General features: G+C 62.2%; 3 protein-coding genes across 7 annotated transcripts; all 3 read right to left on the reverse strand.

The window, feature by feature from the left end:
* Window positions 1–422: 422 nt before the first annotated feature.
* LOC121352183 (ras-related protein Rab-11A-like) lies at window positions 423–4,635 on the reverse strand. Its single transcript, XM_041464901.1, has 5 exons — window positions 4,626–4,635; window positions 1,200–1,395; window positions 931–1,124; window positions 769–849; window positions 423–562 (listed from the first exon to the last, which is right to left on the reverse strand). Exons 1-5 carry the CDS (start codon window positions 4,633–4,635, stop codon window positions 423–425), a joined length of 621 nt encoding a protein of 206 aa, XP_041320835.1.
* Window positions 4,636–6,363: 1,728 nt separating this feature from the next.
* On the reverse strand, window positions 6,364–10,486 carry LOC121352132 (ras-related protein Rab-26-like). 4 transcript variants are annotated; one of them, XM_041464806.1, is made up of 5 exons: window positions 9,439–10,486; window positions 8,358–8,553; window positions 8,052–8,245; window positions 7,837–7,917; window positions 6,364–7,059 (listed from the first exon to the last, which is right to left on the reverse strand). In XM_041464806.1, the coding sequence occupies exons 1-5, from the start codon at window positions 10,184–10,186 to the stop codon at window positions 6,929–6,931; spliced, it is 1,350 nt and encodes a 449-aa protein (XP_041320740.1). In that variant the 5' UTR covers window positions 10,187–10,486; the 3' UTR covers window positions 6,364–6,928. The 4 variants fall into 4 exon arrangements, 3 of the variants coding, with proteins under 3 accessions (XP_041320740.1, XP_041320741.1, XP_041320739.1); XR_005954898.1 differs by having other exon boundaries at window positions 6,921–7,059; window positions 7,419–7,917; XM_041464807.1 differs by having other exon boundaries at window positions 6,927–7,659.
* Window positions 10,487–10,638: 152 nt separating this feature from the next.
* LAMTOR2 (late endosomal/lysosomal adaptor, MAPK and MTOR activator 2) lies at window positions 10,639–12,609 on the reverse strand. 2 transcript variants are annotated; one of them, XM_041464808.1, is made up of 4 exons: window positions 12,456–12,609; window positions 11,333–11,495; window positions 11,129–11,218; window positions 10,639–10,851 (listed from the first exon to the last, which is right to left on the reverse strand). In XM_041464808.1, exons 1-4 carry the CDS (start codon window positions 12,521–12,523, stop codon window positions 10,795–10,797), a joined length of 378 nt encoding a protein of 125 aa, XP_041320742.1. In that variant the 5' UTR covers window positions 12,524–12,609; the 3' UTR covers window positions 10,639–10,794. The 2 variants fall into 2 exon arrangements, with proteins under 2 accessions (XP_041320742.1, XP_041320744.1); XM_041464810.1 differs by lacking the exon at window positions 11,129–11,218.
* Window positions 12,610–12,697: the final 88 nt, after the last annotated feature.

A 12,697-nucleotide genomic window follows, 5' to 3' on the forward strand; every position in this document is an offset into this window, starting at 1 on the left:
CACTCCCAGCTCCTGGTGCTGCAGGGACAGGGGGACAGGCCACACCACTGCTGCCTTCACCAGGCAGGAGAAGGATGCACCCAGTGTACCCCTCCATCCCCACCCCACGGGCTGCACACAGGGCGTCACCAAACAGGGACTCACCACGTTCAGTGCCACCAGCCACTGTCCCTGCAGGGCTAAAGGGAGCAGGGACACGGGGGATGGCATGCCCCCGAACCTTGGGGAGAGAGGGGAGAGACCCTGATGCGCTGCCTCCCCCTGGTTTTGTTGGTCCTACATAAACACAGGCGGAGCAGCACGTGGGCAGGATGAAGGTGCACAAACAGCAGCCAGAGCTCCCTGCACTGCTCAGAGTACAGGCTGTGAGAGCCACGATGCCACCGTGCGCTGGGGGGTCACGGTGGGGGCGGCCCAGGGGCTCAGATGTTCTGGCAGCAGGGCGCCTGCCGGCCCTCCTGCTGCGTGGGCAGCACCTGGATGGGTTCAATGGAGGTGGAGGGGCCAAACTCGGACTCCGGCTGTCCCGTGATCTGCCTCTGAGACACGATGCGGTAGATCTCTGCCAGCAGAGAAGTGGGGAAGGAAAGAGTTCTTCAGGTAAGTATTTCAGTGGGGGATCTGCTCCCTCCACAAACACACAGCTCCAGGGGTGCAAATGCCCGCCTCTCCCCATGCAGGGGAGCAGGATTCCAACCCAGATCCCACCCAGTACAGCCAGGCCCCCAGGGGTGCCCAAAGCCATCTCTGCTCCTGCTTGCCCCTTACCCGAGAGGATGTTGTGGAAAGCTGTCTCCACATTGGTGGAATCCAGAGCAGACGTCTCAAGGAAGGACAGCCCGTTCTTCTCTGCAAGAACAGCGTCAGCTCAGGTGGGTGCCAGCAACTCCAGCCAGATGGGACGGGACTGGACAGGATGGGGGAAGATACCTGCAAAGCTCCTAGCCTCGTCGGTGGGCACAGCCCGCAGGTGCCGCAGGTCACTCTTGTTGCCCACCAGCATGATGACAATGTTGGCATCAGCGTGGTCCTGCAGCTCCTTCAGCCAGCGCTCTGCGTTCTCGTACGTCAGGTACTTGGCGATGTCATAGACCAGCAGAGCTCCCACTGCCCCTCGGTAGTACCTGGGGGACAGGGAGGGGACAGGGTCACAGCAGGGCCCCAGGCAAGGGCCCCAGGCCGGCAGCGAGGAAACTCACGCGGAGGTGATGGCGCGGTACCGCTCCTGCCCCGCCGTGTCCCAGATCTGAGCCTTCACCGTCTTGTTGTCCACCTGGATGCTCCTCGTGGCAAACTCCACCCCGATGGTGCTCTTGCTCTCCAGGTTGAACTCGTTGCGGGTGAAGCGCGAGAGCAGGTTGCTCTTGCCCACCCCCGAGTCCCCGATGAGCACAACTGGGTGGGCACAAACACAGGGTCAGCTCCCCCAGGCACCCATCCCGCAGCCTGGCAGGGATGGCAATCCCCCCATCTGCCCCCCTTCCAGACCCCACCTCCGTCTCATCCAGGAGAAGCTGACAGGTGAGGGGTGAAGCTGCCCCCACTCCTCGCAGCAGCATCACTGCTGCCTGTAAATGCCCCTTGAGAAAATCCCTGCCATCACTGGGAAGTTACCAGAAGTTTCTGTCCCCAGGGGATGGGAAAGCACCATATGCACTGATGTACCCAAAACGGGCAGAAAAGCAGGGTCAGGACCTGTGCAGGGAGAGGCAGGCCACAGGCCAGGCAGAGCTGGGGCTCCTCTTGCCAACCCTGAGTGCCCTCCAGCCCTGAGGGCACACTGGAAGACTTGAAGACACAGTTTGAAAGGAAGCATCCTCCTCTGCTGCTGCTGGTCCAGCCCATGAGCTGGGAAGTCCCTGGGTGTGGGTTAAATGCATTTTGTGCCTGTCCCAGATCGGGCTGGTTCCTGTAAAACCTGGTGAAACAGGCTCTGGGGAGCTTTATCACACACCTCCCCAGTCAAGTTTGTTGAGTTTATGACTCAACAGGTTTTTGGCTTTATTTTTAAAGTTATTTTTAATTCCTTCACTGCCAATCGTGTTCATTCCCCAGGAGAACTCAGACACTTCACCCACCTGTGGGACATGTGTCCCCACCAGGCTTGGACAACAGCAGGGCTGAGGTCACAGCCATCCCGTGAGCAGGCTGGGGAGCACACAGGAACAGCAGCACCAGCAAGGGGCCACTGGGATGCCACACACTGCAGGAGCCTCAGCAAGGCACTGCTACCTCAGCCAAGGCTCAGCAGCCACCTTCCTGCAAGGATGCTGCTCCATGTCCTGGGTAACTCCTTCCCTCCAGCTCCAGCTCGTAGATGTGGCTCCCCTGCATGCTGCAAAGCCTCCACCAGTGCAGCCACCCCACTGACAAAACCCTCAGTGCAGGGCAGCCACCAAACAGCCTGGTGCCAGGAAACCCAGCGGGAAGTGGAGCAGCTCTCTGGGATCACTGAGGGAAGCTGGAGGAGCACTGCAGGCCATCACTGTGTCAGGACAGGCAGGGAATGAGGGAAGGGCAGCTCCTGCACTGCATCACAGAATGGCTGGGGGGATGGGACCATAAAGCCCATCTTGTTCCTTTGATTCAATGTCCCAGGTTGCTCCAAGCCCTGTCCAACCTGGCCTTGAACAATTCCAGGGATGGGGCAGTCTCAGCTTCCCTGGGCACCTGTGCCAGGGCCTCCCCACCCTCACAGGGAAGAATTTCTTCCCAATATCCCATCTAACCCTGCCCTGTGGCAGTGGGAAGCCATTCCCCCTTGTCCTGTACCTCCACACCCTTGTCCAAAGTCCCTCTCCAGCTCCCTTGGAGCCCCTTTAGGCACTGGAAGGGGCTCTCAGGTTTCCCCAGAGCCTTTTCTTCTACAAGCTGAATATCCCCAGCTCCCCCAGCCTGGCTCCAGCCCTTGGAGCATCTCTGTGGCCTCCTTGACTTCTTCAAGGATCTCCACACCTCTCCTGTGCTGGAGAGCCCCCGAGCTGGAGGCAGCTCTGCAGAGGGGCCTCACCAAAATGGAGCAGAGGGGCAGAATCCCACCCCTCACCCTTTTCCCAGCTGCTGGGGAGACTTCTCAGCTGCTGCCCACTGCAGGGAGGTGTGAGAGGACCACCTGGACTACCCTGGACAAGGCAGTAGGAAATGCAGGCCAGGTTCATTAGCACTTTCCCAGCTTCGAAGTTTTCATCTGAGCTCGGTTTTTTTACCAACAGGAAATTACTGCTTCCCCAGCTCAACTGCCACAATCCCCATCCTGGCAGTGCCATGCTCCATGGCAGGCTCCAGAGGGCTTTGGGCCACGCCAGGGATGCAGGGTGGGTGCTGCATGGTCTGCAGCCTGCGGGGGTGATGACCCCCATGTCCCTGAGCTTGAATGGCTCCAGGAGCTGGAGCAGCACCCCCCACCCCAGGCACAAAAGCATTTGACACTTTCTGTCCTCACTGCCATCCTCCACGTCTAACTGCAGGGATGGAAACAGCCTGGAGCCCCTCACAGGGCCCCAAGGAAGGGTCTGAGGAGCAGCCATGCCCAGAGCTGCTCCTCAGCCATACTGAGCCCCTCCAGCAGTGCAGGAGGGGGGCCTTGCACAGCTGGAATGTGCATTGTGCTCAGCAACAACTGATGCTCCCATTTCAGTGGAACTCAACAATGCTGCTTCCAGCTGTGACAATCTCCCTTTCCTCATGGGGGAGAGCTGCTGGACCCTGGGAGCACTAGCCCAGCTCCATGCCCCTGAACACTGCATTCCCCTTCAACTTTGCTCCTGCTTTGGAAGGGATGAGCTGTCCTTGCACTGAAAACTGAATTCTTCTATATTTTTTAAGGACTCCAGAGACCACCCTGAGACCCAGGAAGGGAATGAAGAGCTGCTCCCAGCCCTGGCTCCTGTAGAACGACAAGGGATGGACAGACACACGAGGACCAGGTACTGGAGGCCGCTCAGAGCCACACAGCTGGCACAGCACCGGGTGGGAAGCACAGAACAAAGCAGCTGGGACAGCTCCTGCCTGGGCATCGTACTCCAGGCACCACTCAGCATCAGAGTTTCCCCACAGCAGGTCCCAGAGTAACTCCAGGCAGGAGGATTTTCCTGGGCAGCAGCCAGGGGAGGTGTGCAGGGAGCCAGGGGCTAGCAGTGCACGGCTGGCTGGAATTACGTCCTGTCGGAGGCTGGAATTACTCGGGGCCTTGCGGGCAGGCCTGTGTGGGTAGGCTGACTCACAGCCACCCACCGGTGAGCTCACACCCTGGATTTTATGGCTCAGGAGGCTGTGGCACTGCCAAGATGTCCCTTTGCCTCCCCAGCACCTGCTCTGGCCACAGCAGAGCGCGGGGAAGCCTGGCACACGCAGGGATGGGGGTGCTGGGCAGAAATGCCAATGTCGTGTCTCCAGGAGCCTGTCCCTGTCCCCCACCCTCACAGGGCACAGCAGTGAGGTCAGAGCATGTCCAGCAGCAGGAAGGACAAGCCCAGATCCCTGGATCCTCTCCCTCCACTGCAGCTGGGGAGCAGCAGGAGGCTTTCTCTCCTGGGGGAGATCACTCAGCTCTCAGCTGTGCTCCCTTCACCCAGCGCCGCAGAGCGGAGCACCCACGGGTGCTCAGGGGCTGACAGGGCACCCACAGAGTCCCATGGACCAGCCTTGCCCAGCACCCCCGGGACCAGCACCCTGCCATGGCTACAGCCACCCTGCCACAGCCACAGCCACCATGCCACGGCCACCCTGCCATAGCCACAGCCACCCTGCCAGGGCCACCCAGCCAGGGCCACAGCCACCCAGCCAGGGCCACCCTGCCACAGCACAGCCACCCTCCAGGGCGCTGCGCACTCCGGCTGGGCCTGCAGCCCTTCCCACAGGAGTCAAGAGAGGCTGTCATGAGCATCGGGAGCACAAACCATGGAAGCAGCTCTAGCAAACCCTCCGACCACCGTAGCACTTCAGCCCCAGCCTCACCAGCACCCACCCTCCTTCCCAGCACAGCGGAACACCACAACAAGCCCCCCCTCCACCGTGAACTGGGAGCTGAGTGTTCTATCCCAGTACAAGCCCCCTCTCCACCGTGAACTGGGAGCTGAGTGTTCTATCCCAGTACAAGCCCCCCCCAGAACTGGGAATTGGGTGTTCTATCCCAGTACAAGCCCCCCCCAGAACTGGGAATTGGGTGTTCTATCCCAGTACAAGCCCCCTCTCCACCGTGAACTGGGAGCTGAGTGTTCTATCCCAGTCCAAGCCTCACCTCCCATCCCAAGAACTGGGAATTGAGTGTTCTATCCCACTACAAGCCCCCTCCGTGAGCTGGGAGCTGTGTTCTATCCCAGTACAAGACCCAGCTCCCCTTCCCATGACCTGGGAGCTGAGTGTTCTATCCCAGTCCCAGCCCCAGTTCCCTGTCCCGTGAACTGGGAGCCAAGTGTTGTATCCCAGTCCCAGCCCCAGCTCCTGTCTCGTGAACCGGGAGCTGAGTGTTCTATCCCAGTACAAGCCCCAGTTCCCTGTTCCATGAACTGGGAGCTGAGTGTTCTATCCCAGCCCCAGCCCCAGTTCCCCATCCCATGAACCGGGAGCTGAGTGTTCTCCCCCAGCCCCAGCCCCAGCCCCCCGTCCCACGCCGGGGGTGCCAGCAGCGGGCTCACCGGACACAGGCACGCTCACGGGGGCACGGCCAGCGCTGGCCGGGCAGCAGACCCACCTTTGAAGAGATAATCGTACTCATCGTCCTTGCCCCGCATGTCGCCCAGCCCCACAGCCCCAGTGCCACTGGGCCAGCTGGGATTTCCGGGCCTTTCCCAGCCCTGGCCGGGGCTGTCCCCCGCCACCCATTGGTGGCCACAGCCTTTCCTGCTCCGCACCCATTGGCGGCCGGGGCTGCCCGTCACACTCAGGTGTGCTCACCTAGGCAGGTAAGGGGGGCAGGGACAGCCACCACCCGTGCGTGCTCCCGATGGGGACAGTGCGCCCAAAAGGAGCCGTGGGTGGGACACGGAGCTGGGCTGGCACGCCGGGCGTGGTGCCAAGGGAAAGCGAGTGGAGACACGGAGAATCCAGCAGGAATTATCCCGTTTCCGAGGGGTTTCAGATAACCGGCAGAGGCTGCGTCATCCTTTGAACTGATAAAGTTCAAACAGGGGACCTAAACTGGGAAAGGCTGCAAGGGGAGGGGGCACAGGGGGAGCGTGGCTTTAGGTGGGAGGTAGTGCAGGAGGGCCATGGCATCGAGGTAGGAGGGGGCACAGGGGTGCCGTGGCATCCAGCTGGGCTGCTTTGGAGGCCACGATCTTCAGCACATTATGAAGGTGGGGACCCAGGGCGTTGACCACAAACACGCAGGAATTCCAGCTCAGTAAATCTGCATTTCACAAGTCCTTTAATGATTGCGTCACGCCCGTGCTGGACACAGAGCTGCTCCCTGCCCCATGGCACCGGGCCCTGCTGGGACTGCCGAGGGCTGAGTGCTGCCACTTCACACCCTAGAGCAGTCCCTGGTGGGACAGATACCTGCAGGTCAGCCTCATCCTCAGTGCACCGCACAGGGTGGCCCTACAGGAGCAACCCCAGGGCCAGAGGTAATCAGAGAGGCTCCTGTTGCTGGCATGATCCTGCCCAGAACCTACTGGCTTCTTCCCCAGAGGTGCTTCGGGGGTGTCCTGGTCACTTTGCCCTGCAGGTCCAGAAGGGCTGAAACGGTGCGTGACAGTGGTGATGCTAATCAGGGCCCAGCAAAAATGCAACAGAGAGAGAAGAGCTCCTGGAACTGGTACTTCTCACTGTTTATGGCAGAATTTGACCCCTGTCCAGGCTGCTGGTCCCCACTGCACCAGGACAGGGATGGCACTGTAGGCAGGGTGACACCAGCTTGTGCTGGTGGCCACTGGTGTGTCCCGGGGTTGTGGGGTTCCCTGGGGACTTCCTGGGGTGCTCAGAGGGCTCAGAGGGCCACGCAGCACGGGCGCCTCTCTGCCTGCACTGGGGCTGTGCTTGCAGGGTTCTCACTTGCAAGTGACACCGTGTTGCTTTGGCTGCTCCTTTGCTTCTGCTTCTGCACTTTGTAGAAGATTTCTGCAAAAAAAGAAGTGCTGGGGGGTCTGTGTGTCAGCCAAGGCCCCCTGGGGATGCAGGGACAGTTTCGAGCCTGCAGCCCCCACTGCTCAGCATGCTGGTGGCTTTCCTTCACCTCTACACAGCAGAGGGAGTTACCCCCCCACTTGAGGGGTGACAAGGGACAAGGCGTGCATCCCTGCAGCGCTTGGGGAACACCCTGTGCTTGGCCCATTTCCTCTTGCCCAACCTGGGATTAGTGCTTCACCCTGTGCTGGGGCTGGCAGCTCACTGGGCCAGGCTGGCTCAGCACAGCACAGCACAGCATGGCATGGAATAGCACTGCATGGCTTGGCATGGCTCAGCATGGCATGGCACACCTCACTGCCCGGATGCTGCTGGCTGCCATTCCTGGAGAGCTGCCCTTGGACTCCATCCCTGGCCCCCCAGGTCCCCACAGCCGGTTTGGCAGGATGCTGGAGACACCAAGTCATGAGCCCAGGACAACAGGAAGGAGACTGGAGATTACGGGGGAGAAGCAGCCCCTGGGGCTTCAGGGATGCCCAGGGGCCGTGAGAACAAAGCTTCGGGTGTGGGGAGTGAAACGCCCAGCAACAAAGGCTGAAAACCAAAGCAGACAGAAAGAAACACCAAAAGACCTCATGAAACTAGCCCTAAATAGCTCAAGTGGAGCAGGGAGAGAAGTGCTGCACATCATCATCTGCCCAGCCCTGCATCCTTGGAAAGGGACCCCGCAATGCCCTGGGACCTGCTGCACCACGGCACCAGTGCCTGTACCCTTCAGGATGGTCTCGAATGCTTCCTCAACATTGGTGGAGTCCAGTGCAGAGGTCTCAACAAACAGCAGCCCGTTGTTGTCTGCAACAAGAGGAGACCCCTGAGATGATGCAGACCCCAGTGAGGACATGGCTCCAATCTGGAGCACCTTTAGAGGTGCTCAGGTGCCTGCACTGGTGCAGGTCCACACTGCTGGGGAGGTTCTGGCCCTGTACCTGCAAACATTTTTGCCTCCTCCATGGGCACCTCTCGAGCCTGTGCAAGGTCGGTCTTGTTCCCCACCAGCATGACAACGATGCTGGCCTCAGCATGGTCGTAGAGCTCCTTCAGCCAGCGGTCCACCACATCGTATGTCTGGTGCTTGGTGATATCAAACACGACCAGGGCACCCACAGCCCCCCGGTAATACCTGTGCCAGAACCCCACCATCATTCCGTGCCCCAGATCCCCCCTCCCCTACAGCATCCTCACCCGTGGGGCTGAACCCCAGCCCCAGGAGAGGCAGGATTTGAGGTCCTTACGCGGAGGTGATGGCGCGGTAGCGCTCCAGCCCAGCCGTGTCCCAGATCTGAGCCTTCACCGCGGCGTCTCCCACCAGGATGGTGCGCGTGGAGAACTCCACGCCGATGGTGGTGCGGCTGTCGTGGTTGAACTCGTTGCGGGTAAAACGAGAGAGCAGGTTTGTTTTTCCCACCCCAGACTCCCCGATCAGCACAACTGTGGAAGGAAGGAGAAATCCTACTGGTTGCACGGGCATCGCTCGCTGTCCGGTGACCCCAGACTGGTAGCAGAGGCTGGGCAGCTGTGTGGGTTTAACCCCTGGTGGGGTCACTCCTTCAGCAAACAGGGTCTCCGGGGGAGCCCAGCTGTGCTCCCTAGGGCTGGTGCAACCCCAGAGCTGGTCAGGGGGTCATGCCTCTGGGCAGCAGGAGCAGGACAAGGATGTTGGTGAGCCCTGGGTCACCCTGCTGCAGTGGGCACCCAGGACAGGTGGCACAGCACAGCCTGTCTGTCTCCACTTGCCCAAAGGGAGCACTGAGCCCCAGCACAGTCCAGCCAATAGTACCTGGCAGAGACCAGGTGGGCCCAAGGAGCTCAGCATGGGAGGTGTGAGGCTGTGCCTCCATTTCTCCAGCTCAGCTTTGACCCCCATGTCCTCTGCATGTGCCACTGCCCAGGTCACTGCAGAAAGTGACTTTTCAATGCCCACTGCTCTCGGGGGTTACAGGCTCTTGTGGCATTTGTCTCACACACTCAGCTCCAGCTTTCACAGCCCCCCTATCCCGTAACAGCAATTTGCCTGGCACTGCACACCTTCAGCCTTGGGGTGAGCGTGGATCTCCCCGGGTCTCTGTGGACCTCGCTGCTGCTCACCAGCCCTGGCTGGCCTCACTGCCATCAGCAGACCGTGCCTGCCCCCCCAGTCCCCTGACCCTCCGTAGCTCCCGGTGCCCATCACAGCTGCAGGGATTGTCAACAATGCCCCAGCTCAGGACACAGCCGCCCTGGGGAAAGGGCACCCTCCTTCCCTCCCCGCAGCCCCTGGATTTCTGCTCCCCTCTTTTTGGGGCAGGGGGGTGTCACACAGAGCGCAGGACTCACCCTTGAAGACAAAGTTATAGTCCTCCTCGGCGCTGCCCATGTCGCCCCGGCCGCCTGCCCTGCAGGGCCGCCCGGGTTTCCTCCTTCCCGCTGCCAAGCCAAGCCTCGAGGAGACGGCGGGCCGGGCTCCCGGAGGCGCCGAGGGAGGGCACGGAGCGACCGAAGGTTCCTCCCTGCCGGGGAGTGAGGGGGGTCCGGGGCAGCGGAGGGTCCGGGACAGCGGAGGGTCCGGGACAGCGGCGGCGAGAGAGGCCGAGCTGGCGACAGCGCGGCCGCTTGACTCAAGGGGTGGGACTGGGTGTCGCAGCGCAGGTTGGGCAGGTAGTGTCACCCCTGGGACCGTCACGGGGCGGCTGGAGGAGGAGCCAGGGCCCGATCCTGAGTGCGGGACAGCCTCGGGCAGCGGGAGCAGCACCGACAGTACGGGCAACGTGGGCAGGGAGGGAGCGAGGGCAGCGGGAGCAGCACCGACAGTACGGGCAACGTGGGCAGCCTGGGAGGGCAGCGCGGGCAGGCTGGGGCAGCGGGAGCAGCACCAACAGTATGGGCAACATGGGCAGGGAGGGAGCGAGGGCACCACGAGCAGGCTGGGGCAGGGCGGGCAGGGCACGGAGGGCAGCTCGGGCAGGACACGGAGGGCAGCGCTGGCAGGACACGGAGGGCAGCGCGGGCAGGGCACGGAGGGCAGCGCTGGCAGGGCACGGAGGGCAGCGCTGGCAGGACACGGAGGGCAGCGCGGGCAGGGCATGGAGGGCAGCGTGGGCAGCGTGGCACGGGCGGGACAGCAGCGTGGGGAGGGGACGGATGTGATGGCATCGAGGGCAGCGATGGCAGAGCAGGGCAGCGTGAGCTGCGATGGCAGCAAAGGCAGAGCAGGGCACTGGGGGGTGGGATGGCAGCGAGGGCAGCTGTGCCAGGAGCAGAACCCCCGCTCAGCCCGGCTCCCGCCGCTCCGAATGTTCCCTCGCCTCTGCTGCCATCGTGTGAAAGCCAGGGAAATAAGGATGGGAAGGAGCCCCCACCACCCCCAGCTATCCCAGTGTGACCAGCAGGGCTGTGCCAGGGCTCGGCTCTGTTGTAAATCCTCTCCTTTGACAACAGCCCCTGGCAACTTCTTGTCCTCCCCGGGGCAATGGGCACGTCCAAGCCCAGTCCGGCTGTGTTACCCCTCAGCTCCCCCAACAACAGACACAACAGACACAAGCATCAAACACGCTTTTATTCCCCCCGCTTCTGCATTCCTGCCACCTTATTTTTAAGACCACACTGGAGCTCTGGGATGCCCGTGGGGCCACTCACGCCCCACCCACGGTGGTGATGATGATGGTGATGCTGTCGGGGCCCTCCACTGCCTGCTCATGATGCGGCCACCTGCGTGAGCGGCTCCTCCAGGTACTGGACCAGTGCCTGTGCCTGCAAACAGAGAATGCCATGAGCCACGCTCAGGTGGGTTTTACAACACGTGTGCCCACTGCCCGCTTGCTTATTGTAATTTATATTTCAGTTTAGAACCTTAAAAAGGTGTCACGTGGTGCTTGGGCAGGCACAGGGGACAGAGGACTCTCTGCAAGGTGCAAAGAGCGTCCCAGGCACGGCAGCTTCCTCCAGCCCTCCCATTCCAATGCTCATAAAAACAGCTCTTTCCCACTCCAAAGCAGGGATGCAGCCCTATCGATTCCCCAGCCGTTACCTTGGCTTTCAGCATCCCAAATCCGACCGTCTCCTTGGCGTACATGCAGAGCAGCAGGTTTGCCACCCGTGTGATGGCCACTCGCCCCTCCTGCCCAGGGAGAAACAGCACCCGTTGCGCCCCAGCTTGGCCTGGACCCCAGCACGGTGCTGGCACCACAGGCACATCCCCAGGGAGGGCAGGGCAGGCTCCAGCCCCACATACCATGCAGTCCATGAGGATGAATTTGAGGTTGTCCTCATTGAACGCCTGGTGCCCGTTCTTGTCGTAGGCCACCCAGATGTTGCTGGCGATGGCCGCGGTGACCCTGGCATCAGTGTCCCCATAGCCCGAGTAGGCAAGCAAGGAGCCCTCGTTGTTCAGCAGCCTGGGAAGGACATGGAGGGCAAACTGATGCCTCTAACACCAGACCCCCTTTCAAGACCAGGGGTAGAACAAAGCCCCCGACCACAGTCCCAAGCACTTCTCCCAAGACACTGCCATTCTGCAGGGGTTTGGCAAGGGGTGGGGGGCTTCAAAGTCAGAAAGCTCTGCAGTGGCCCCAGGCCCGAGCAGGGCAGTGCAGGGCTGTGGTTGAAGCAGTAGGACCTGCCACAGGCTGGGCACAAGCCTGGGGACAAACACTGTGCACAGCCCCAGCTCTGTGCACGGCCCTCGCACTGTGCACGAGGCATCCCAGCACCAGACATCAGGAGCCCCACACACTGTGCACAGTGCCAGCACCATCTGGAGACCAGCACCACACAGGGTTCGTGGTCTCAGTCCCACACCTGCCCCTGGAAGGGCCCAGCCCCTTGCCTTCCCTGGGCAGGGACAGGGAGCATCCCCAGGCAGGGACAGGAGCAAGGGCAAGGAGCATCCCCAAGCAGGGGTAAGGGCAAGGAGCATCCTCAGGCAGAGGCAGAGGCAAGAGCAGGAGCAGGGGCTGGGGAAAGGCAGGCAGCATCCTTAGGCAGGGGCAGCATTCCCAGGGCAGGAGCAGGGAGCATCCCCCGCTGCAGGGACTGGGGCAGGCAGCATCCCTGAGCTAGGGACAGGCACAGCATGCCCGAGGCAGGTTCAGGGCATGGGCAGGAGCAGGGACAGGGTCAGGGGCAGGAGCGAGAGCAGGGGCAGGCACGGGGGAATGGTAGGCAGCATCTCCGGGCAGGGGCAGCATCCCCTGGGGCAGGAACAGCGGCAGTATCCGCCGGGGTAGCTACGAGGGAAACATTCCCGGGCAGGGAAAGCATCTCCCCGCAGCGGCGTCACCCCGCATCACGGAGCGCCCGGTGCCCGCCGGGCCCGCTCGGGGAAAGCCGCCCCCCGCCCGGCCCCCCGCACTCACAGCGTGCTCTGGACGCCGCCGGTGTTGGCCTGGCTGAGCACCTGCGTCAGGGCCTTGGGCCGCAGCATGGCCGCCGCCGGCACCGCGGGGCGGGGGTGGCGCCGCGCCGGGCGGGGCCGTCACGGCGCCGCGCCGGGCCCGGGGCATTCTGGGGGCTGTAGTCCCGCCCGGCCCTGCCGCTGTCCCCGTGGGCGCCGGGACTCCAGAGGGGCCTTGGCAGCAGAAGGGAGCGCGGGGCAGGC

The sequence above is a fragment of the Pyrgilauda ruficollis genome, unplaced genomic scaffold (genome assembly GCF_017590135.1).
Source record: "Pyrgilauda ruficollis isolate IOZ18807 unplaced genomic scaffold, ASM1759013v1 scaffold185, whole genome shotgun sequence".
Lineage (NCBI taxonomy): Eukaryota > Metazoa > Chordata > Aves > Passeriformes > Passeridae > Pyrgilauda > Pyrgilauda ruficollis.

Coding starts and splice junctions, on each gene's coding strand:
- LOC121352183 (XM_041464901.1), bottom strand. Junction 850..930: donor CGAGGCTAGGAGCTTTGCAG/GTATCTTCCCCC, acceptor CTGTTCTTGCAG/AGAAGAACGGGCTGTCCTTC. Junction 563..768: donor TTTCCACAACATCCTCTCGG/GTAAGGGGCAAG, acceptor CTCTGCTGGCAG/AGATCTACCGCATCGTGTCT.
- LOC121352132 (XM_041464805.1), bottom strand. CDS start 10,186: ATGCCCTGCCCGCGCTGCCCTCCGTGTCCTGCCAGCGCTGCCCTCCGT. Junction 8,554..9,438: donor CTATAACTTTGTCTTCAAGG/GTGAGTCCTGCG, acceptor TTCCTTCCACAG/TTGTGCTGATCGGGGAGTCT. Junction 8,246..8,357: donor TACCGCGCCATCACCTCCGC/GTAAGGACCTCA, acceptor GTTCTGGCACAG/GTATTACCGGGGGGCTGTGG.
- LAMTOR2 (XM_041464808.1), bottom strand. CDS start 12,523: ATGCTGCGGCCCAAGGCCCTGACGCAGGTGCTCAGCCAGGCCAACACC. Junction 11,496..12,455: donor GGCGGCGTCCAGAGCACGCT/GTGAGTGCGGGG, acceptor TGTCCTTCCCAG/GCTGCTGAACAACGAGGGCT. Junction 11,219..11,332: donor TCATCCTCATGGACTGCATG/GTATGTGGGGCT, acceptor CTCCCTGGGCAG/GAGGGGCGAGTGGCCATCAC.